Source organism: Somniosus microcephalus, chromosome 9, assembly GCF_052327205.1.
Source record: "Somniosus microcephalus isolate GS21.2 chromosome 9, FLI_Smic_1.0, whole genome shotgun sequence".
Taxonomy (NCBI): Eukaryota; Metazoa; Chordata; class Chondrichthyes; order Squaliformes; family Somniosidae; genus Somniosus; species Somniosus microcephalus.
The window spans coordinates 237,173,774-237,195,159 of NC_140995.1; the positions used below are offsets into that span (position 1 = coordinate 237,173,774).

The 21,386-nt window shown below is 48.2% G+C and overlaps 1 protein-coding gene across 1 annotated transcript; it reads left to right on the plus strand.

Moving 5' to 3' along the window:
• Positions 1 to 186: 186 nt before the first annotated feature.
• mad2l1bp (MAD2L1 binding protein) lies at positions 187 to 20,784 on the plus strand. The gene is made up of 2 exons (XM_085998246.1): positions 187 to 2,151; positions 20,240 to 20,784. The coding sequence occupies exons 1-2, from the start codon at positions 187 to 189 to the stop codon at positions 20,768 to 20,770; spliced, it is 2,496 nt and encodes an 831-aa protein (XP_085854372.1). The 3' UTR covers positions 20,771 to 20,784.
• The last annotated feature ends 602 nt before the right edge of the window (positions 20,785 to 21,386 follow it).

Genomic DNA, 21,386 nt, shown 5'->3' on the forward strand with positions numbered 1-21,386 from the left:
TACCATATTTAAATAAATATGTTTGACTGAAAAAATAAAACGCATTGTTTATTATATCAATAATTACTGTTTAACTTTGTGCCAGCATCAAAGATGGCCGCGGGTGCATTGTGCCGGCGGGAGATTTGAACAGGAACGGCCGCGGTCTGCGCGCGCAGCCCCGAGTAACGCAGCGGGAGGTTCGAAATGGCGACAGAGCCGCAACCCGGGGCCCGTGATCCGGGACAGGGGCTGGAGCTCGGGGTCGGTGATCCGGGAGAGGGGCTGGAGCCCGGGGTCGGTGATCCGGGAGAGGGGCTGGGGCCCGGGGTCGGTGATCCGGGAGAGGGGCTGGAGCCCGGGGTCGGTGATCCGGGAGAGGGGCTGGAGCCCGGGGTCGGTGATCCGGGAGAGGGGCTGGAGCCCGGGGTCGGTGATCCGGGAGAGGGGCTGGAGCCCGGGGTCGGTGATCCGGGAGAGGGGCTGGAGCCCGGGGTCGGTGATCCGGGAGAGGGGCTGGAGCCCGGGGTCGGTGATCCGGGAGAGGGGCTGGAGCCCGGGGTCGGTGATCCGGGAGAGGGGCTGGGGCTCGGGGTCGGTGATCCGGGAGAGGGGCTGGAGCCCGGGGTCGGTGATCCGGGAGAGGGGCTGGGGCTCGGGGTCGGTGATCCGGGAGAGGGGCTGGAGCCCGGGGTCGGTGATCCGGGACAGGGGCTGGAGCCCGGGGTCGGTGATCCGGGAGAGGGGCTGGGGCCCGGGGTCGGTGATCCGGGAGAGTGGCTGGAGCCCGGGGTCGGTGATCCGGGAGAGGGGCTGGAGCCCGGGGTCGGTGATCCGGGAGAGGGGCTGGAGCCCGGGGTCGGTGATCCGGGACAGGGGCTGGAGCCCGGGGTCGGTGATCCGGGACAGGGGCTGGAGCCCGGGGTCGGTGATCCGGGACAGGGGCTGGAGCCCGGGGTCGGTGATCCGGGACAGGGGCTGGAGCCCGGGGTCGGTGATCCGGGAGAGGGGCTGGAGCCCGGGGTCGGTGATCCGGGACAGGGGCTGGAGCCCGGGGTCGGTGATCCGGGACAGGGGCTGGAGCCAGGGCCCGGGGTCAGTGATCCGGGACAGGGGCTGGAGCCAGGGCCCGGGGTCAGTGATCCGGGACAGGGGCTGGAGCCCGGGGTCGGTGATCCGGGACAGGGGCTCGAGCCCGGGGTCAGTGATCCGGAACAGGGGCTGGAGCCCGGGGTCGGTGATCCGGGACAGGGGCTGGAGCCCGGGGTCGGTGATCCGGGACAGGGGCTGGAGCCCGGGGTCGGTGATCCGGGACAGGGGCTGGAGCCCGGGGTCGGTGATCCGGGAGAGGGGCTGGAGCCCGGGGTCGGTGATCCGGGACAGGGGCTGGAGCCCGGGGTCGGTGATCCGGGAGAGGGGCTGGAGCCCGGGGTCGGTGATCCGGGAGAGGGGCTGGAGCCCGGGGTCGGTGATCCGGGACAGGGGCTGGAGCCCGGGGTCGGTGATCCGGGACAGGGGCTGGAGCCCGGGGTCGGTGATCCGGGACAGGGGCTGGAGCCCGGGGTCGGTGATCCGGGACAGGGGCTCGAGCCCGGGGTCGGTGATCCGGGACAGGGGCTGGAGCCCGGGGTCGGTGATCCGGGACAGGGGCTGGAGCCAGGGCCCGGGGTCGGTGATCCGGGACAGGGGCTGGAGCCCGGGGTCGGTGATCCGGGACAGGGGCTGGAGCCAGGGCCCGGGGTCAGTGATCCGGGACAGGGGCTGGAGCCAGGGCCCGGGGTCAGTGATCCGGGGGAATCCCCGGAATCCAGCAGTGTTGAATTTGGGGCGAAGCCGCTGCCCGGAGAAGGGCCGGGAGCAGCGTGCGGTCAGAGTGAGTTACAGCCGGAGGGGAAGAGCCGGACCGGGGAGCCGAGGATTGTTTCCAGGCGCCGGGCAGAGGCCGAGGCCCAGCCGCTGGTGTGTCAGGGGAAGGGTTTGGTGCCGGTGAGTGGCTCCAGGCTCGGGGCTGACCCAGAGACACAGCTACCGGTGCTTTTCCCCGGCCAGGTGACTCCGAAGAGCTGCTGCCGGTTGGTGTGTGAGCTCCTGAAACACCTTCTGTACCAGAGGCAGCAGCTGCCGCTACCCTACGAACAACTAGCCTTCTTCAGCAGGAGAGAGCGTCCTCCGGTGAGTATTCCGACACTGGCTGTGTGTGCAAGGTTATCTGACGGGTTACTGACCTGAAACGTTCGCCCTGCTTTAGGTTAGACCACACTTGGAGTACTGTGAACAGTTCTTGGCTCCATATTATAAAACAAGAGCAACAACTTGTATTTATACAGCGCCTTTAACGTAGTAAAACGTCCCATGGCGCTTCACAGGGGTGTAATAAACAAAATCTGACATCGAGCCACAATAAGGATAAATTAGGGCAGATGTTCAAGAAAGGTGTACTCTTTTTGAGCCACCCATAAACAAAAATACTGTAACTAATAAAACACTAAATTAAACTTTACAAATTAAATTAAAATTTAGTTTCCGGGGGTGTTGATGCACTCCAGTCCCTGCGGTGTCCATCAGTCGCAGAAGGCTTCGAGTGTGCCGGCGGACACCGCGTGCTCCATCTCCAGGGCCACCCAGGCGCAAATGTGGCCACAGAAGAGAGGCAGGCAGTCGGGCCGAACGACCCCCTCGATAGCCCGCTGCCTGGACCAGTTGATGGCCACCAGGCCCAGGAGCAGTCCAACAAGGAGGTCTCCCAATCTGCCCGCTCCCCCCACACTGGATGACCAAAGATCAGGAGCGTGGGACTGAAGTGCAGCCAGAAATCGAGGAGCAGCCCCTTCAAATAGTGGAAGAGGGGCTGCAACCTCTCATTTTCTTCTTCTATCTATCTTTTCTTCTTCTATCTTCTCTCTTCTATCTATCTATATAAAGTGGTTCCTTGCGTTTTGTCTGTCCGGCTATACGCTCAAAAGTTATAGAGCGTACCTACGCGCGCGTTACCTCCAAAGAAAGCTTACCCTTCCAGGACGGTCGTAAGCGTATTTACTTTTCGGTCGGACAAAAATTGTTCGCGCGTTATGCAAAAAACCTTCAAAATTAAACACTCTATCTGCTAATTAGCATTGATTGACTGACGTCAAGGTTCGACCAATCCTGTGCCGTCATGATTCACCAATCCTACAGTTCAGTCGCCTGATGGTTGGCCAATCGCTGCGTCTGTGGGCGGGACTAATCATTTTGAACTCTGGCATCGGGCAGCCATTGCTTCAACTACTTCCAGCTCAAAATCTGCTAATCCAGCTTCGAAAAAGTTAGTATCTCTTTTAAAAATAACATAAGATTTACCAAAAACGTTTTATAACTACTTTCACTTTCATCTTTGAAGGTATTAAAAGGTAGAAATGTTGCCCGGCAGCAGATTCACAGAGACAGGGCCGAAAGCCTGGGACTCGATTTAAACCGCCCGGCCCAAAACAGCCCTGCCAACGCCGGGCTCCCCCAGCTAGTTTTATATAAACGTGGAACACGGACTCCTCCAGGCCGCAGAAAAGGCAGGCGACCTGGGAGTCCGTGAACCTACTTTAAACTTTATTGCACGGGACTGCTCCGTGCAACACCAAGAAAGGGTGTACTCTTTTGGTAGGTGCATAAACAAATTAACTGTAAATTAACAAAACTTTAAATGAACCTTAACAACTTAAATTAAAATTGTGTTGGTCGGGGTGATGATGCACTCCAGTCCCCGGGGCGCCCACCGGTCGCGGAAGTACTCAAGCGTGCCGGCGGACACCGCGTGCTCCATCTCCAGGGCCACCCGGGCACGAACGTGGCCACGGAAGAGAGGCAGGCAATCGGGCTGAATGACCGCCCGCTGCCTGGACCAATTAATGGCTTTTTTGGCCAGGCCCAGGAGCAGTCCCACGAGGAGGTCCTCCAACCTGCCCGCTCCCCTCCGCACCGGGTGACCGTAGATCAAGAGCGTGGGACTGAAGTGCAGCCAAAAATCGAGGAGCAGCCCCTTCAAGTAGTGAAAGAGGGGCTGCAACCTCTCTCACTCTGTGTACACGTGAAACACGGACTCCTCCAGGCCGCAGAAAAGGCAGGCGACCTGGGAGTCCGTGAACCTACTTAAAACTTTATTGCACGGGACTGCTCCGTGCAACACCAAGAAAGGGTGTAAGGACAATCCTAGTAACTACAGGCCGGTCAGTTTAACATCAGTGGTGGGTAACGTTTTAGAAACAATAATCAAGGAAAAAATTAACAGGCACTTGGAGAGGTTTAAACTAATTAAGGAGAGCCAACATGGATTTGTAAAAGGCAGATTGTGTTTGACTAATCTAATTGAATTATTTGATGAAGTAACAGAGAGGATTGATGAAGGGAATGCAATGGATGTTGTCTACATAGATTTTAGGAAGGCATTTGACAAAGTACCACATAGAAGGCTGGTTAACAAAATTGAGGCTCATGGAATAGGTGGGTCAGTGGCAGCTTGAAGAAGGAATTGGCTTAAGGACAGAAAACAGCGAGTTGTGGTAAATGGCTGTTTTTCAGACTGGAGGATGGTAGACAGTGGTGTTCCCCAAGGGTCAGTGCTAGGGCCACTGCTTTTTTGATATATATAAATGACCTGGATATTGGAATACAGAGTAGAATTTCTAAATTTGCCGATGACATCAAACTTGGGGGTGTGGCAAACAGCGAGGATGATACCAATCGACTACAACAGGACATAGAAAGGCCAGCAGAATGAGCAGACAAGTGGCAGATGAAATTTAATACAGAGAAGTGTGAGGTGATGCATTTTGGCAGAAGGAACAGAGAGGCAATTCTTCTCTTCTTAGGCAGTCCCTCGGAACCGAGGATGACTTGCTTCCACACTAAAAATGAGTTCTCGGGTGACTGATGAGTCCAATGCGGGACCGATAGCCTCTGTCGCAGGTGGGGCAGACGGTGGTTGAGTGGGTGGGTGGGGTGCTTGGGTTGACGTGCGCTCCTTCCGCTGTTTGCGCTTGGCTTCCGCTTGCTCCCGGCAAAGAGACTCGAGATGTTCACCGCCTTCCTCCACTTTGAGCGGTCTTGGGCCAGGGTTCCCAGGTGTCGGAGGGGATGTTGCACTTTTTCAAGGAGGCTTTGAGGGTGTCCTTGAAGCATTTCCTCTGCCCACCTGGGGCTCTCTTGCCGTGTCGGAGCTCCGAGTAGAGCGCTTGTTTTGGGAGTCTCATATCGGGCATGCGACCCGTCCATCAGAGCTGATCGAGCGTGGTCAAAGCTTCGATGCTGGGGATGTTGGCCTGAGCAAGAACACTGACATTGGTGTGCCTATCCTGCCAGTGGATATCCTGCTAATATACACTTAATGGCACAGTTTTGAAGAGTGTGCAGGGACAGAGGGACCTGGGAGTTAATGTGCATAGGTCCCTGAAGGTGCCGGGACATATTGAGAGAGTGGTTAGCAAAGCATACGGGATCTTGGGCTTCATAAATAGAGGTATTGAGTACTAAAGTAGAGAAGTTATACTGAACCTTTATAAAGTGCTGGTTAGGCCACAACTGGAGTATTGCGTCCAGTTCTGGTCACCACACTTTAGGAAGGATGTGAAGGCACTTGAGAGGGTGCAGAGGAGATGTACCAGAATGGTTCTGGGGATGGGGGATCTTCGCTACAAGGACAGGTTGGAGAAGCTGGATTTGTTTTCATTAGAGCAAAGGAGGTTGAGGGTTGATTTGATAGAGGTGTACAAGATTATGATGGGTTTGGATAGGCTGGACAGGGAAAGGCTGTTCGCACTAGTTGATGGTACAAGGACTAGGGGACACAGATTTAAGGCTTTGGGCAAGAGATACAGGGGGAACGTGAGGAAAAACTTATACGCAGCGAGTGGTGAGGACCTGGAATTCGCTGCTGACGGAAGTGGTGGAAGCGGAGATACTCAATGTTTTCAAGGGGAGACTGGATAGGCACTTGAGGGAAATAAACTTGCAGGGCTACGGGGATAGAGCAGGGGAATGGGAATGACTGGATTGCTCTACAGAGAGCCGGCACGGACTCGATGGGCCGAATGGCCTCCTTCTGTGCCGTTATGACTCTTATGACCAAAAGCTTGGTCAAAGAGATAGGTTTTAAGGAGCGACTTAAAGGAGGAAAGAGAGGTCGCGAGGCGGACAGGTTTATCGGGGGAATTCCAGAGCTTAGGGCCGAGGCAACAGAAGGCATGGCCACCAATGGTTGAGCAATTATAATCAGGGATGCTCAAGAGGTCAGAATTAGAGGAGCGCAGATATCTCAGGGGGTAGTGGGGCTGAAGGAGATTACAGAGATAGGGAGGGGTGAGGCCATGGAGGGATTTGAAAACAAGGATGAGAATTTTGAAATCGAGGCGCTGCTTAACCGGGAGCCAATGTAGGTCAGCGAGCACAGGGATGAGGGGTGAACGGGACTTGGTGCGAGTTAGGACACAGGCAGCCGAGTTTTGGATGACCTCAAGTTTACATAGGGTAGAATGTGGGAGGCCAGCCAGGAGTGTGTTGGAATAGTCAAGTTTAGAGGTAACAAAGGCATGGATGAGAGTTTCAGCAGCGGATGAGCTGAGGCAGGAGCAGAGACGGGATATGTTACGGAGGTGGAAGTAGGTGGTCTTTGCTATGCCGCGGATATGTGGTCGGAAGCTCATTTCAGGGTCAAATATGACCCCAAGGTTGCGAACAGTGTGGTTCAGCCTCAGAGAGATGTTACGGAGATGGATGGAGTCAGTGGCTAGGGAACGGAGGTTGTGGTGGGGACCGAAAACAATGGCTTCAGTCTTCCCAATATTTAATTGGAGGAAATTTCTGCTAAGACTAGGGGACATAGTCTATAAATTAGAGCTAGGCCTTTTAGGAGTGAAATTAGGAAACACTTCTGCACACAAAGGGTAGTAGAAGTTTGGAACTTCCTTCCGCGGACATCAATTGATGCTAGATCAGTTGTTAACTTAAAATCCGAGATTGCTAGTTTTTGTTAACCAAAGGTATTAAGAGGCAAAGGTAGGTATATGGAGTTAGGTCACAGATCAGCCATGATCTCACTGAATGGCAGAGCAGGCTCGAGGGGCTGAATGGCCTACTGCTGTTCCTAGGAGGCACATGTGGAGCATTAATACTGGCATCAATCGAATGGCCTGTTTCTATGCTGTAAATTCTGTGTAATTCTATGTAACTCAATAGTTCCTCCACTAGCCATGCAAACCTTCCAGGCCCACTGACAGACTTCTCAAGCACTTAAAGTTGGCCCTCTTAAAATTTGGTGGTTTTGTTTTGGTAACCTCTCCAATTCTTGTAATGCCAAATGTGCTCACATTCTGATCGCTGGTACTTTAAAGCCTCACCCACCTTTGTGTTGGAGATTTGATCGCCCCTATTACTCAATGAGATTCAGGATTATTCTCCTTGTTGGCTCATTTACAAACAGAGTCATAAAATAGTCTTCCATTAACTCTCGAAATCATTTCCCTGTCTTACCAGTAGAGACATTATTGTCCCAGTCAATTTTTGGTAAGATCAAATCTCCCCCTACTACAGGAAACTTTGGTTTATCCGGAGGTTAACTGTCCGGAATGCTCGAGCCACCGGCAAAAATCAGGAGCCGTTTCATTCGTTTTTTTTTCTTTTCGTTGCTTTTTTTTCACCAGTCAAGGTCTCGCTGAAGCTGTTGCTAAGCTACAGAGACGCTTGCAAGGTACGGCCGACTGTTTAGAAGCTGAAGCAACAGGGTTTGTTGCCAGATACGGAGCTCAAAATCTCCGTATGTTTCAACATTAGCGCTGGTTTGTCCGGCAGTTTTGATGGGACGGCAACAGCTCGGTCCCGTCGGTGCCGGATAGCACAAAGTTTCCTGTATTGTTGGTCCCTTACTAGTCGCCTTCCTTATCTCATCTCACAGTTCCAGATCAAGACTTTCACTGTGGCCTGGAGGTCTACAGCATACCCCCAGTGATAGCTTACCTCTTAACATCTATTCATTCAACCCAGACTGATTCTGTGTTGGGCTTTCCTTTTTTATATCCTTTCTCACTTGTGCATCAATTTTGGAGTTTATATATACTGCTACACCACTTCCTTTACTCCTGATACAGTCTCTTCTAAACAATTTCTATCCTTCCAGATATATATCCCATTGATTGGAATCATTCCAGCATGTCTCTGATATTAATGATGTCCAATCTCTCAACCCCCTGTAAGATCTTCCAAATCAAGAAGTATGACAAATAAGCTGTTTGAACAACTCCAAAGCTTTTTACCTTTCCGATTTACTTTATTAATATTTTTATTTTGCTTATCTCTCACCATTGGAATTAGACTTATTAAAGTTTGATTTGTATTTTCACTGATAAACCTTAAGGTTGCTCTCTTACACCTATCGTGTCTTGTTTAAACACTCCCACCATTCTATCTATTCTGCCTGCCAACACCACTACCCCTCTTGTTTCGGTGAAGCCCATCCAGTCTGTATAGGCTCCCCCTATTCCAAAAGATGTCCAATTATTTGAGGAACTGAAACCCAGATTTCTTACACCAAAGCCTTAGCCATGAGTTGGTCTTCCTAATTACTGTCTCTTCATGAGCATGTGGCATGGGTAATATTTCAGAAAACACTACAATTGAGGTCCTTCCTTTAAGCTTCCTTCCTAATGCCCTAAATTTAGCACCAGGACCTCTGGTCTATATCTACTTATTATGTTATTGGTTCCCACATAGACCACAAGAATTGGTTCCTCACCTGCTCCCTTCAGCACTCTGAACCCGGGACATCAGATCCTCGATCTGTGCACATGGGAGGTAACATACCTTTTGTTTTTCTGGGTCTGGTTTGTACAGATTCTATCTGTAAACCAAATTATCAAATCCCCATATACCACAACTTGTCTGCTACGCTATCTCCTTCCCTGACAGGCTACTGGATTGCCTCATGGCACGTTCTCGCCTGTCATAGCCAACTCTTGAGTCTCCACATCATCTCTTGGCAGAGGAGAGAAACTATTGGATAGCACCAGGGATGACAGCTTCTGCCCAACTACCTGACCGCAACTTCTGGCCCCCTTTCTAACCGAAACCTACCCTTCTGCTCTACGTTCCAGGGTCTCCTTTCCTATTCCAACCCCCACCGTGGGCTTCTCTAATACCGCATCTATGAAATAAGAACGAGGAGCCGGAGTAGGCCATTCGGCCCTTTGAGCCTGCTCCGCCATTCAATAAGATCATATTTCTCGATTCCCTTAATATCCAAAAATTTATCGATGTTGGCCTTGAATGTACCCAACGACTGAGCCTCCACAGCCCTCTGGGGCAGAGAATTCCAAAGATTCACCACCCTCTCAGTGAAGAAATTTCTCCTCAGCTCAGTCCTGAATGGCTGACCCCTTATTCTGAGACTGTGACCCCTGGTTCTAGACTCCCCAGCCAGGGGAAACATCCTCCCTCATCTACCCTGTCACGCCCTGTAAGAATTTTATATATTTTAATGAGATCACTTCTCATTCTTATAAATTTTAGGGAATATAGGCCTAGTCTCCTCAATCACTCCTCATAGGACAATCACCCCATCCCAGGAATCAGACTAGTGAACCTTCATTGCACTTCCCCTAAGGCAAATATATCCTTCCTTAGATAAGGAGACCAAAACTGTTCACAGTACTCCAGGTGTGGTCTCACCAAGGCCCGATATAATTGCAGTAAGACCACTTTTATCTCTTTTACGCCAATCTTTTTGTAATAAAGGCTATCATACCATTTGCTTTCCTAATTGCTTGTTTTACCTGCATGTTAACTTTCAGTGATTTGTGTACAAGGACTCCCAGGTATCTCTGAATAGCAACATTTCTCACCATTTAAAAACTATTCTGCTTTTCTATTTTTCCAACCAAAGTGGAAAACTTCACATTTCTTCACATATTCCATCTGCCATGTTTGCCAACTCGCTTAACCTGTCTATATCCCTTTGCAGCCTCCTCACAACTTACTTTCCTACCTAGCTTTGTATTGTCAGCAAACTTGGATACATTACACTCAGTCCCCTCATCTAAGTCTTTGATCTAGATTGTAGACAGCTGAGGCCTGAATCTTCTTCCTCTCTAATATTTTGATGTGTGGCCAGTCGATCACTAAGGCTGACCAGCTTGCAGTTGCTGTAGATGAATTTGGAGGACGGTTTCATGGAATGCATTAGAGACAGTTTCCTAAAACTATATAGTGGAAGCAACCAGGGAAGAGGCTATTTTAGATGTTGTCTTGTGTAATGAGACAGGGTTCATTAGTAATCTCATCGTAAGGGATCCTCTGGGGAACAGTGATCATAATAAGAATTGCACATTGAGTACGAGAGTGACGTACTTAAGTCATAAACCGAGTATTAAACTTAAATTAAGCCAATTACATAGGTATGAGGGGCGAGTTGCCTAAGGTAGATTGAGAAATTAGATTAAAAGGTATGATGGTAGATAAGCAATGACAAACATTTAAAGAAAAATGTCATAATTCTCAACGAATATACCTTACATTGAGAAATAAAAACTCTGTGTGAAACGCGATCCATCCATGGCTAACTAAAGTTAGGATAGTATTAGATTAAAAGAAAAGGCTTATATTGTTGCCAAGAAGAGCAGTTTTAGAAACTAGGAAAGGATGACCAAAAAATTGATGAAGAGGGAGAAAATAGAATATGAGAGTAAACTAGCAAGAAATATAAAAACATTTAAAGAGCTTCTACAAGTATGTAAAAAGGAAGAGAGTAGCAAAAGTAAACGTGGGTCCCTTAGAGGCTGAGACAGAAGAAATTATAATGGGGATTAAGGAAATGGTAGAGACGTGAAAGGCCCAACCATCTTCAGCTATCATCAATGACCTACCCTCCATCATAAGGTCAGAAGTGGGGATGTTTGCTGATGATTGCACAGTGTTCAGTTCCATTTGCAACTCCTCAGTTAATGAAGCAGTCCATGCCCACATGCAGCAAGACCTGGACGACATTCAGACTTGAGCTGATAAGTGGCAAGTAACATTTGCGCCACACAAGTGCCAGGCAATGACTATCTCCAACAAGAGAGAGTCTAACCACCGCCACTTGACGTTCACCGGCATTACCATTGCCGATTTCCCCCACCATCAACATCCTGTGGGTCATCATTGACCAGAAACTTAACTGGACCAGCCACATAAATACTGTGACTACAAGAGCAGGTCAGAGGTATTCTGTGGAGAGTGTCTCACCTGACTCCCCAAAGCCTTTCCACCATCTGCAAGGCACAAGTCAGGAGTGTGATGGAATACTCTCCACTTGCCTGGGTGAGTGCAGCTCCAACAACACTCGAGAAGCTCGACACCATCCAGGACAAAGCAGCCCGCTTGATTGGCACCCCATCCACCACCTTAAACATTCACTCCCTCCACCACCGGTGTATCGTGGCTACAGTGTGTACCATCTACAAGATGCACTGCAGCAACTCGCCAAGGCTTCTTCGGCAGCACCTCCCAAACCCGCGACCTCTACCACCTAGAAGGACAAGTGCAGCAGGTGCATGGGAACACCACCACCTCCAAGTTTCCCTCCAAGTCACACACCATCCTGACTTGGAAAAATATCGCCGATCCTTCATAGTCGCTGGGTCAAAATCTAGGAACTCCCTCCCTAACAGCACTGTGGGAGTACCTTCACCACATAGACTGCAGCGGTTCACGAAGGTGGCTCACCACCACCTTCTCAAGGGCCACTAGGGATGGGCAATAAATGCTGGCCTTGCCAGCGATGCCCACATCCCCTGAATGAATAAAATAAAACAAAAATGTATCTGTCTTCACAGTAGAAGACAAAACATTCCAGAAATAGTGGGGTTCTATGGGTCTAATAAGAGTAAGGAACTTAAAGTAATTAATATTAGTCAAGAAAAGTATGGGAGAAATTAATGGGACTAAAAGCTGACAAATCCCCTGGACCTGACGGCCTACATCCTAGGGTTCTAAAAGAGGTGGCTGCAGAGATAGTGGATGCATTGGTTGTGATCTTCCAAAATTCCCTAGATTCAGGAACGGTCCCAGAAGGTCGCAAATGTAAAACTGCTATTCAAGAAAGGAGGGAAAGAGAAAACGGGGGACTACAGAAAGTTAACATGTAGGTACAGCAAGCAATTAGGAAGGCAAAAAGTATGTTGGCCTTTATTGTAAGGGGGTTGGGGTACAAGAGTAAGGAAGTCTTGCTACAATTGAGACCACACCTGGAGCACTGTGCACAGTTTTGGTCCCCGTACCTAAGGAAGGATATACTTGCCTTAGAGGGGGCGCAACGAAGGTTCACCGGACCGATTCCTGGGATGAGAGGGATTGTCCTATGAGGAGAGATTGAGTAGACTAGGTCTATATTCTCTGGAGTTTAGGAGAATGAGAGGTGATCTCATTGAAACATAAAATTCTTACAGGGCTTGACAGGGTAGATACAGGGAGGATGTTTCCCCTGGCTGGGGAGTCTAGAACCAGGGGTCACAGTCTGAGAATAAGGGGTCGGCCATTCAGGACTGAGATGAGGAGAAATGTCTTCACTCAGAGGGTAGTGAATCTTTGGAATTCTCTACCCCAGAGGGCTGTGGAGGCTCAGTCATTGGGTATATTCCAGACAGAGATGGATAGATTTTTGGATATTAAGGGAATCGAGGGATATGGGGATCGGATGGGAAAGTGGAGATGAGGTGGAAGATCAGCCACGGGCTCATTGAATGGCGGAGCGGGCTCGAGGGGCCGTGTGGCGGAGCGGGCTCGAGGGGCCGTGTGGCGGAGCGGGCTCGAGGGGCCGACTCCTGCTCCTAATTCTTATGTTCTCTTAAATCCCTCCAGAATCTAAGCCTGGAAACAAACAACACCTGCAGCACACAAAGTATTCCATTCTTGTGCAACTTGACAGCATTTTTGAGTTAAAATAATGACCTTAAGAAAAAGAAGATGAAGATAACCCCCTCAATTAAATTTCTTGAATTCCCCTTTCCCTCTTTTTTTTCTCTTGCTTTAGTCCCTCGGTTAATTTACTTCCTTCCCTCTCTGCACTTAATTTCCACTCTCACCAAATTTCCCATTTTAATGTCCAGTTCACTCTTTTACCAGCTCATGTTACTGTGCTCTTGCAAGTATTCCCTCTAATAAATACCTTTCAGACGCCAACCACGTTCAACTGGCCAGTAATTCCCAGCTGCACTGAATCTACTGAACAGTCAGGTCACTAGACAGCTGTTAACTGCCACCTGACTTGCAGTTTCTTTAAGTTTAAAAAAAATCTAAGCTTAAATTTCAGTTTGATAAAATCACAATTTTTGTACTGCATACAAGTTAACTTTTACACTAATGTAAAGTGATAAAATGTAAATCTAAAGGGGGTGCAAATTGAAGTATGCATTGTAGAGTGCTTGTGTCTGAAATATCTTTCCTCTCTGCCATCTGTTCTCCATCACAATGTCAGCTCCTTTACAAACGGTCTTGGAGGTGATGTTGCATGTTATGTGTTTGAGTTCTGTGGAAGTATGCAGAAGATTTTATCGAGATAAAATATTTTCTGGTTTGGCCTTGGTCTCGTCCTGCACTATGGGCTCTTCATTTAAAATGTAACTCTTTACAAGGAATTTTGCTTGTCCAAAATAAGATGGTAGATTATTGTATTTTAGAGTCCTAGTTTGAGAAAGAGAATTTGATGGAATGCAGACTGTACTGGGGCAGGATTCCTTTAGAATGCAGTACAGTATATAGATACAGCATTTTTATTTTTAAGCATGAAATCTAGTCATGGTTTCAAGTGAACTCACTAGACTTGGAGCAGGTTTAGGGTCCTTTGGGCACTCTTCATACCTGGAATTGTGAGATTGGAGTCTGTGTAAACTGGCTGCTGTTCTTTGAGGCCATCTGTTGCCTTTGCCATCTGTCTTTGGAAGAAATGAGCACAGTCAGACTCTAGCTCAGTCAGTGGCTGTAATTGGGATCAATTGCACCCTTAGGAGTTCGGTGCTTGGAACGTCTGCTGGAGAAATTCCATACATACAGGCTTTTGTTGTCTGTCTGGTTACCATGGAGACTTTCCAGTATTTATTTAGCGGTTTTAGTTTGAAGAATGGAGATGGACTTTTTTCTTCCACCAACCTTTGGAGTAGCCCAGATCATAAATTGGTGGTGGGGAAGAGGGAAATCACAAGAACACGGTCACTTTAGAAACCAGGTATGTTTTAATTTAATGTAATCAACGCCTCAATTTTAAAATTCTCATCCTTGTTTTCGAATCCCTTCGTGGCCTCGTCCCTCTCTATCTCTGTAACCTCCTCCAGCCCTCCCAAGATTTCTGCACTCCTACAACTCTGGCCTCTTGCACATTCCCGATTTCTATCAATCCATCGTTGGCAGCCGGATCTTCAGCTGCCCCTATAGGCCCTAAGCTCTGGAATTCCTTCCCTAAACCTCTCTGCCTCGCCACCTCTCTTTCCTCCTTTAAGACCCTCCTTAAAACCTACCTCTTTGACCAAGCTTTGGTCATCTGCCCGAATATCTCCTTATGTGGCTCGGTGTGAAATTTGGTTTGATAATCGCTCCTGGGGACGTTTTACTGCATTAAAGGCGCTATAGAAATTCAAGTTGTTCATCTCTAGTCACTCCCATCATTAACCTGGTTTGTTCATCTCTAGTCATTCCATCATTAACCTGGTTTGTTCATCTCTAGTCATTCCATCATTAACCTGGTTTGTTCATCTCTAGTCATTCCATCATTAACCTGGTTTGTTCATCTCTAGTCATTCCATCATTAACCTGGTTTGTTCATCTCTAGTCACTCCCATCATTAACCTGGTTTGTTCATCTCTAGTCATTCCATCATTAACCTGGTTTGTTCATCTCTAGTCACTCCCATCATTAACCTGGTTTGTTGTTGTTCATCTCTAGTCACTCCCATCATTAACCTGGTTTGTTGTTGTTCATCTCTAGTCACTCCCATCATTAACCTGGTTTGTTGTTGTTCATCTCTAGTCACTCCCATCATTAACCTGGTTTGTTCATCTCTGGTCACTCCCATTATTAACCTGGTTTGTTCATCTCTAGTCACTCCCATCATTAACCTGGTTTGTTCATCTCTAGTCACTCCCATCATTAACCTGGTTTGTTCATCTCTAGTCATTCCATCATTAACCTGGTTTGTTCATCTCTAGTCATTCCATCATTAACCTGGTTTGTTCATCTCTAGTCACTCCCATCATTAACCTGGTTTGTTCATCTCTAGTCACTCCCATCATTAACCTGGTTTGTTCATCTCTAGTCACTCCCATCATTAACCTGGTTTGTTCATCTCTAGTCACTCCCATCATTAACCTGGTTTGTTCATCTCTAGTCATTCCATCATTAACCTGGTTTGTTCATCTCTAGTCATTCCATCATTAACCTGGTTTGTTCATCTCTAGTCACTCCCATCATTAACCTGGTTTGTTCATCTCTAGTCACTCCCATCATTAACCTGGTTTGTTCATCTCTAGTCACTCCCATCATTAACCTGGTTTGTTCATCTCTAGTCATTCCATCATTAACCTGGTTTGTTCATCTCTAGTCATTCCATCATTAACCTGGTTTGTTCATCTCTAGTCACTCCCATCATTAACCTGGTTTGTTCATCTCTAGTCACTCCCATCATTAACCTGGTTTGTTCATCTCTAGTCACTCCCATCATTAACCTGGTTTGTTCATCTCTAGTCACTCCCATCATTAACCTGGTTTGTTGTTGTTCATCTCTAGTCACTCCCATCATTAACCTGGTTGTTGTTGTTCATCTCTAGTCACTCCCATCATTAACCTGGTTTGTTCATCTCTAGTCACTCCCATCATTAACCTGGTTTGTTCATCTCTAGTCACTCCCATCATTAACCTGGTTTGTTCATCTCTAGTCACTCCCATCATTAACCTGGTTTGTTCATCTCTAGTCACTCCCATCATTAACCTGGTTTGTTCATCTCTAGTCACTCCCATCATTAACCTGGTTTGTTCATCTCTAGTCACTCCCATCATTAACCTGGTTTGTTCATCTCTAGTCGCTCTCATCATTAACCTGGTTTGTTCATCTCTAGTCACTCTCATCATTAACCTGGTTTGTTCATCTCTAGTCACTCCCATCATTAACCTGGTTTTGTGTAGCTGAAAATGTTTTCTCCATGTAACCTGAACTTGGAAGGACGGAATCTGTGAGTGTTTTTCCAGTTCAAGTTCCACTAGAGCCACTTGGCTCCAGACCACATCACAGCCTTGATCCAGACATGTTAACAAGAGCTGAATTCCACAGGAGAGGTGAGAGTAACTGCCCTCAGCATCAAGTGAGCATTTGACCGAGTATGCACAAAGGGGCACGAGCAAAACTGAGATCAGCAGGGGTCAAAGTGTAAACCCTCCAGTGGTTGGACACATACCTGGTCATTGTTGACAGAGGACATCACTGCAGGAGTCCCTTGGGGGAGTATCCTCAGACCAGCCGTGATTCCACAGTGATTAGAACTGTTCACAACTCCTCTGATAATTAAACAGCCAATGTCATCCTTCAGCAGGACCTAGAAAACAACCCAGCTTGGCTTGACATTTGTGCTACTTAAGTGCCTGGTAATGACCATCTCCAACAAGTGAGAACTCAGCCGTCTCTTCCTGACCTTCAGTAGCATCACCATCACCGAGTCCCTCACCATCAACATCTTGGGGGTCACCGTTGACCAGAAGCTTAACTGAACCCACCATAGAAGTGGGGTAGATGCTGGATATTCTGAGTTAAGTGGCTCTCCTCCTGACCCCTGAAAGCCTCTACCATTTACCAGGTAGAGGTGCAACTATACTCAAGAAACTCGACACCATCCAGAACAGAGCAGTTTACTTGATTGGTTTCCCTGCCACTAGGCTCACTATCCACTCCCTCCATTACCAGTGCACCAAGGCTGCATTATGTGCGGTCCATGGTATGCATTGCAGCAACTCACCGAGGTTATTTAGACAGTACCTCCCTCCTGTGACCTCTACCACCGAGAAGTACAGGAAAGTGCATCCGTCACACACCATCCTGACTTTGACATACATTGCCATTTCTTCAATGTAGCTTGGTCAATATCGTGGAATTCCTCACCTAACGCCATTGTGGGAACGTCATCCCCATAAGGACTACAGAGGTTCAATGATGAGACCTCCCACCACCAACGTTCCCAGTAAGCCGTGCGGCCACGCAACATTCCAGGGATCCCGCGCAGCAGCTTTTCAATGCAGAAAACACGCATGCGCCAAAAAATTACAGGAATCATTGCCCACCACCTACTCGGGATGGGCAATAAATGTGACCTTGACGGCATCATCCACATCCTGAGACCTCTATAGTGGAACCATATTGTTCAAAATGTCAGTGTCCCCTTCAGCACAGAGAGCACCGATTTTTCACCTCTAACATCATCCACCTCTGTCCCTGCCTCAGCCCATCTGCTGTAACTCATCCATACCTTGGTCAGACACAACCTTCCATCCTACACCCTCTGTAAACTTGAGCTCATCCAGAACTCTGCTGCCTGTTCCCTATCCCACACTGGTCCTGCTCGCCCATAACTCCTGTCCTTGCTACATTGGCTCCCAGTCCCTTAATGCCACTGATTTAAAATTTCTGTCCTTCAATTTAGAGTCATAGAGTTATACAGCACGGATAGAGGCCCTTCGGCCCATCGTGTCCGCGCCGGCCATCAAGCCCTGTCTAATCTAATCCCATATTCCAGCATTTGGTCCGTAGCCTTGTATGCTATGGTATTTCAAGTGCTCATCCAAATGCTTCTTAAATGTTGTGAGGGTTCCTGCCTCTACCACTCTTTCAGGCAGTGAGTTCCAGACTCCAACCACCCTCTGGGTGATAAAGTTCTTTCTCAAATCCCCTCTAAACCTCCCGCCCTTTACCTTAAATCTATGCCCCCTAGTTATTGACCCTTCTACTAAGGGAAAAAGCTCCTTAGTATCCATCCTATCTATGCCCCTCATAATTTTGTACACCTCAATCATGTCCCCCCTCAGCCTCCTCTGCTCCAAGGAAAACAACCCCAATCTGCCCAGTCTCTTCATAGCTGAAGCGCTCCAGCCCTGGTAACATCCTGGTGAATCTCCTCTGCACCCTCTCCAAAGCTATCACATCCTTCCTGTAGTGTGGCGACCAGAACTGCACACAGTATTCCAGCTGTGGCCTAACCAGTGTTTTGTACAGCTCCATCATAACCTCCTTGCTCTTATATTCTATGCCTCGGCTAATGAAGGCAAGTATCCCATATGCCTTTTTTACCACCTTATCCACCTGTTCCGCCGCCTTCAGGGATCTATGTACATGCACACCCAGATCCCTCTGGCCCTCCGTCTTGCCTAGGGTCTTTCCATTCATTGTGTATTCCCTTGCCTTGTTAGTCCCCCCAAAGTGCATCACCTCGCACTTTTCCGGGTTAAATTCCATTTGCCACTGTTCCGCCCATCTGACCAACCCATCTATATCGTCCTGCAGACTGAGACTACCCTCCTCGCTATTTACCACCCTACCAATTTTTGTATCATCTGCGAACTTACTGATCATACCTTTTACATTCATATCCAAGTCATTAATGTAGACCGCAAACAGCAGGGGACCCAGCACCGATCCCTGTGGTACCCCACTGGCCACAGGCTTCCAGTCACAAAAACAACCTTCGACCATCACCTTCTGCCACTAAGCCAGTTTTGTATCCAATGTGCCAAGGCACCCTGGATTCCATGGGCTCTTACCTTCTTGACCAGTCTCCCGTGCGGGACTTTATCGAAGGCCTTACTGAAATCCATGTATACCACATCCACTGCGTTACCCTCATCCACACACCTAGTCACCCCCTCAAAAAATTCAATCAAATTAGTCAGACATGATCTTCCCTTGACAAAGCCATGTTGACTATCCCTGATTAATCCTTGCCTCTCCAAGTGGAGACTAATTTTGTCCCTCAGAATTTTTTCCAATAATTTTCCTACCACTGATGTTAGGCTCACTGGCCTGTAGTTCCCCGGTTTTTCCCTACTCCCCTTCTTGAATAATGGTACTACATTAGCGGTTCTCCAGTCCTCTGGCACATCCCCTGTGGCCAGAGAGGTTCTGAATATATGTGTTAGAGCCCCCGCAATCTCTTCCTTTGCCTCACACAGCAGCCTGGGATACATTTCGTCCGGGCCTGGGGATTTATCCATTTTTAGGCCTGCTAAAACCGGCAATACCTCCTCCCTCTCGATGTTAATATGTTCGAGCATATCACAGTCCCCCCGCCCTATTTCTATGTCTACATCGTCCCTCTCCATAGTGAAAACAGATGCAAAAAATTCATTTAGAACCCCTCCTACATCTTCCGGCTCCACACACAGATTGCCACTTTTGTCCCTAATGGGCCCTATCCGCTCGCCCATAACTCCTGTCCTTGCTACATTGGCTCCCAGTCCCTTAATGCCACTGATTTAAAATTTCTGTCCTTCAATTTCTCCATTGCTTTTCCCCTCCTTATCTCTTTAACTTCTTACATCCCTATATGACTGTTCCCTAACTCTGGCATCTTGTCCATCCCCTCAACTTTAGATCCTCCACCCACGTCCAATTCTCCCACCGCCCCCCCCCCCCCCCCCCCCAAATTGGCAGTCATGCTGTCAACCACTGAAGGCCCCAAGCACTGGAATCCCTCCCTAAACCACTCTGCCTCGCCACCTCCCTCTCCTCCTTTAAGACTGTCCTTAATCCACAGCTCTATTAAGTTTTTGGTCAGCCCTCCTAATATCCTCCTTTGGCCCAGCGTCCGTTTTTTCCTTGCACCTCTAAAGTGCTTTGGGGAGTTTTTTCTACGTTAAGATGCTAAGATATAAATACAAGTTGTTTTACCCGATCGTCAGCAGTTCACCAATTGCAGATTGGCAGCGCTGTTGAAGTCATCAGCCAAGGCTCTGGACAAGAGGTTGTGGCCTGTTGCACTACCCCATAGAATTGTACCTCTTATTGGTCAGTCATACAACCACATTTCTAGTTTCAGTGGGCAGAGGAAATATCAGTGACCGTGCAGTTAGTGCTGACTGGAGATGGTTAATGCTTCTAAACAAGGGTTTTGTTGTCACTGCCTCTTTTCTGTTGCTATAACTGGTTAAAGTGGTTTAGAACTATAAGTGAAAACTTGTGTTCATCTCTGTGTTACAGGCGTGTATACAGGATTATCACATTCTGTTTTTACCCTGCTAGGCTGACAGTTCCATGTTATCACGATCGAGAAGGAATGAACAAAATAACTGCAAAAAGTCTCAGCGGGTGCTGTCGGAGCTAGATGAAGTTTTCCAGAACTTGGAGGCGATGTTTATGCTGACGCTGGTTCCTTGCGTTCACATCCTGTTGGGCGGCAGTGTAGTCAATCCGAAGGAAATGTATGAGATCAACATGGAGCGGGTTGCCTTCGGCAGTACTGAGGAGAGCTTGAAAACAGTCTCCTGCATCCGGAAACTTTTCCACACACTCTTTGTCGAGGACCTCTTCAATGAGTTGAAATCTATTCCTCTGATGAACACTGTGCTTCTTGTCCAAGGTCACAGGGACTGTGGGATACAGTGGTTCCGACCCAAACTGAACTACAGAGTTCCAAACCGCACCAGGAAGCTGGTTATTAGCCTGGCATGTGATACCATGGGCCTCACTTCAGCTGAGGAACAGACAGCAAGCTATGGCCATGACGATTATATCTGGTTTCAAGCACCCATAACAATTAAAGGATTTCATTAATTACTTTAATAATCCTTTTAATAATAGCTGTGTCTTTTTACATCATTTGTGTGGTGACCAGGTTTTAACTTTTAAAAAGTGGCTTGCCTTTGGGCAGCCTGTTGTGCCAATGGGGAGGATATAATACTGCTGCTGTGTAAGTTTCTCTCGGTTGGGGTGATCCTTCTCAGAAAGGACAAATCAAGACCAAGTTTCACAACACGTGACCTCTGGTTAGAGGTGAAGATCTAGGGATGTGTTTGACCGCCATCTTGGAGGGGAAAAAGATTGATTTTATGTGGAAAATAATAGTAATTAACTTGTATGTCAATGAATTTGTGGGGGAAATGCATTGGCCAGTGTGGAACTGACTGAAAAAACAGGAGCCTGGTTTAATTTCTGGTTTGGTCCGCAGTAGTTGGCCTTTGCACCCCAGGGGGAATCAGCTTGGGTTCCTATTCCTGAAAGCTATCCAGAGGACAGGATTGGGCTCTGCTTTGAACCACCTCACAATCGACCTGTCCATGTTGATGCATGATGAATGGGTACTTGGTCATGGTCCATAGGCAGCAGTGGCCCTTTAGAACATAAGAAAGAGGAGCAGGAGTAGGCCATACGGCCCATTGAGCCTGCGCCG